This window comes from Cebus imitator, unplaced genomic scaffold (genome assembly GCF_001604975.1).
Source record: "Cebus imitator isolate Cc_AM_T3 unplaced genomic scaffold, Cebus_imitator-1.0 Scaffold94, whole genome shotgun sequence".
NCBI lineage: Eukaryota > Metazoa > Chordata > Mammalia > Primates > Cebidae > Cebus > Cebus imitator.
The window spans coordinates 4567924-4571640 of NW_016107409.1; the positions used below are offsets into that span (position 1 = coordinate 4567924).

Below are 3717 nucleotides of genomic sequence, written 5' to 3' on the forward strand. Positions count from 1 at the left end.
TAAGATGGAGTTTCACTCTAAATCACCCAGGCTGGAGTGCAGTGGCGTGATCTCTGCCGCCCCGGTTGAAGCGATTCCCCTGTCTCAGCCTCCTGAGTACTTGGGATTACAGGCACCTGCCACCATGCCTGGCTAACTCTGTGCTCTTCCCTCTATACTCAGGGCCTGCAAACTACGACCTGTGTACCAAATCCTCCCAGCTTCCTATTTTTATAAATGAATTCCTCTTTTGTTTGTAGCTGCTTTCTCAGTAGCAGAATAGAGTGATTGCAGCGGATATTGCATGGCCCTCAGCTCCTCCAATATATACTACCTAGCCCTTTACAGAAAAAGTTTGCCAACCTCTAGCTTTTGAAGCTAAGAAGTCCAAGTTTTTCCATGCAACAGCTACTTTCATGAACATGAAGCAAGGGATTTGAATGACCATGCTTGCAACTCCGTCACTCTGAAAGCTGTGCCACCACCATGTGTAGCATTTTGTTTTAATTTAGCAGGTTGAGACAACTCAGCTCTTTACCCAGAAATTTTTGCTTTAAATGCTGCAGAAAGAAATCACAAGACAGAAAAAATGCTTGTTTTGATGGTGGTCATTGCCAGTAATGGAGTGGCTAAGGGTGCAGGAATGGATGTGTCAGCAGAATGTACCTTCTGCAGTTTGTTGGTTTTGACTGGAAGAATACTATCTTGGAGAAGCAATGCTGACCTATTTTGGATGGATTTTATTTCTCTGGACAGGAGGTTTAGGGCTGAGTGCAGTGGTTCATGCCTGTAATCCGAGCACTTTGGGAGGCTGAGGCAGAAGGATTGCTTTAACCCAGTAATTTGAGACCAGCCAAATGAGACCCTCATCTTTCCAAAAAAAAATTTAGAAAATTAGCTTGGCATGGTGGCACAGGTATCTTAGCTGCTAGGGAGGCTGAGGTGGAAGAATTGCTTGAGCCCCGGAGGTTGAAGCCACAGTGAACTGTGATCACGCCACTAAACTCTAGCCTGGGTGACAGAGCAAGATATTGTCTCAAAAGAAGGAAAAAAAAAAAAAAGGAAGTTTAAGGTCAATCACAATGAGTTAGAGAAGCAATCTTATAATCCTCAGGGCCCTGCTTCTGGACGGTGGCTTCTCACCCTTCCCCAGCCTCTCTTGGGATTTCCCGGGACTCTATTCTCTTTCTACCCTCTTTTCCTCATTGGTCTCCACTCTGGTTGTTCTCCCATGCCTTCTCTGAGGATACCTCCCAGTTGCTCCAACAGCCTCTCCTAGAAATGACCATCACTAAAGCAATCCGCAAGACCTGCCATCAGAAAGATCTTTCTTTTTTTTCATCTTAATTTATTCTAGAATTGTGCTTATTTTTTACATTATTTAAAAGCCACTAGAATTGTTTTATTTTCTTAGATAATCTTTAAATTCCCTTTTCTCCAGTTTTAATAACTTGCTTTATTGGCAGGTGCTGTTCAAGGCAGTAGAACCATTTCTTTGAATTCCTTCTCACCAGAGGTATTTGTGCTGCCTGTCGATGTAGAAAAGGTGAATGCTGTCTTCTTTCTTTTTAATCATAGAGTCTTAATTCTTTAGATAGTGTTGTTCTGATTTAAATCTGGAAACTTCAGTTTGATGAAACATCACAAATATGTTTCCTTTCAGTATTTGATTGGTAGAGACTGCCAGAAACACTAAGCTAAGAAGGGTTCCAAGGCAGCACCTGTGTTCAGCTGGAAAGTTTTCTGTGATTGATGCATGATGTCTGCCACTGGGCTTCCCCCAACCTAGGGTTTTGTACAACAAGAAATCCAATTTGAGGGCCAGGCGTGGTGGCTTATGCCTGTAATCCCAGGACTTTGGGAGGCTGAGGTGGGCAGATTACGAGGTCAGGAGATCAAGACCATCCTAGCCAACATGGTGAAACCCCATCTCTAAAAAAAATCCAACTTGAGTTGTCTGTTGATTATAGTAAGCCAAATCTATGTTTCTGGACAATGTATGCTGTAAGTCATAAAGTGACCTATGATAACTCAGTGAAATGAATTTAACTCCACTTAAATAGAGCTTCTTGATATTTCAAATCTAATACACCCTCCATGGAAAAAGTTGATCATGCTTGTATATTAATTGATTTCTTTTTCTGCAGGAAAATTCCCACTTTTATGTTGCAGATATGATTATATCAGCAATGGAGAAAATGAAGTGTAACATTCTGAGTCAACAGCAGACAGAGAGCTGGAGTAAAGAAGAAGCACTTGGGTTACTTGGGAGTGATCAGCCTGACTCTGAAGTGACTTTTGATACCAACATAAAGCAAGAATCTGGGTCTTCCATTTCTTCATGCAGTGGCTATGAAGGCAAGTTGCGCAAATATGAGAAAGCTGTATGTTATGTATTTCACATGTCTCCTCTATAATATCCCCTTTATCCAAGACTCCCAGTAGAAGCCTGAAACTTCAGATAGTACCAAACCCTAAATGCACTACACATTTTTTGTTATTCCTGTAACCAAACCAAAAGGGTTACTAAATGACTAGTGGGCAGGTATACATACAGTGTGGTATGCTGGACAAAGGGTGATTCATGTCCCAGAGGGGACATGGCAAGATAGTGTGGGATTTCATCATCCTACTCAGGATGGTGCACAATTTAAAACTTAAGAATTATTCATTTCTGGAACTTTTCATTGAATATTTTTGGACCACTTAACTGCAAGTAACCAAAACCATGGAAAGTGAAACTGCAGATAAAGGAGGACTAATTTATGTCTTTAAATCCTTTGTCTAAAAACTTCTTGAGTAACCTATGTAATCCTCACCATTTCCGCCATCTGAGTCGAAATTGGTTATGCTCCATTCAGTTGTCCAATCCTATTTTTTTTTAAATCTTGGACTCCTTCCTTCCTTCCTTCCTTCCTTCCTTCCTTTCTTTCTTTCATTCTCTCTCTTTTTCTTTTCCTTCCTTCTTTCCCTCCTTCCCTCCCTCCCTCCCTCCTTCCTTCCTTCCTTCTCTCTCTCTCTTTCTCTTTCTTTCTTTCTTTCCTTCCTTCCTTCCTTCCTTCCTTCTTTCTTTTCTTTTCTTTTCTTTTCTTTTCTTTTCTTTTCTTTTCTTTCTTTCTTTCTTTCTTTCTTTCTGTTGTTGTTGCTGTTGTTGAGATGGCATTTAACTCTTGTTGCCCAGATTGGAGTGCAACGGCACCATCTCAGCTCACTGCAACTTCCTTCTCCCAGGTTCAAGTGATTCTCCTGCCTCAGCCTCCCAGGTATCTGGGATTACAGGCATGTGCCACCACGCCTGGCTAATTTTTGTAGTTTTAGTTGAGATGGGATTTCTCCATGTTGGTCAGGCTGGTCTTGAACTCCCAACCTCAGGTGATCCACTTGCCATGGCCTCCCAAAGTGCTGGGATTAACAGGTGCGAGCCACCACACCCAGCCCTTCCTGAGATTTTAAACTCTTAGATGGAGGAGAGATTATCTTGTTTGTATTTGTGTTTAGTATAATGCCTTGTCTGAAATAGGTATTTTAATAAACATTTGTTTAGTGGTTGGGTGGAAATTGATGGTAGCTGAAACTTTAAGAAAACATGAATAAATATGAATATGTTAAATGAAAATTTATATTTCTATCCTCCAAATATAAATATTTATCTTTTATTGAGTATTTCTCTTGTGACATTTGTGGCAATAGATGTTCTTCCATGAGATAGGTTGGTATTATTCAAACTGCAGGTTGGTC

General features: G+C 40.9%; 1 protein-coding gene across 8 annotated transcripts in view; it reads left to right on the plus strand.

The window, feature by feature from the left end:
* Window positions 1-3717, plus strand: part of RUBCNL (rubicon like autophagy enhancer) — a 147865-nt gene that overhangs the window by 31274 nt on the left and 112874 nt on the right. For 7 of the 8 annotated variants that reach the window (XR_005201460.1, XM_017535983.2, XM_037741120.1 and 4 more), the window contains exons 3-4: window positions 1446-1525; window positions 2127-2337. Coding sequence is in view for 7 of the 8 variants with exons in the window: in XM_017535983.2 (XP_017391472.1) it covers window positions 1446-1525; window positions 2127-2337 (291 nt within the window). In the remaining variant the exon portion in view is untranslated. The remainder of the gene's footprint in view (window positions 1-1445; window positions 1526-2126; window positions 2338-3717) is intronic. The other variant, XM_017535985.1, reaches the window with a different exon arrangement.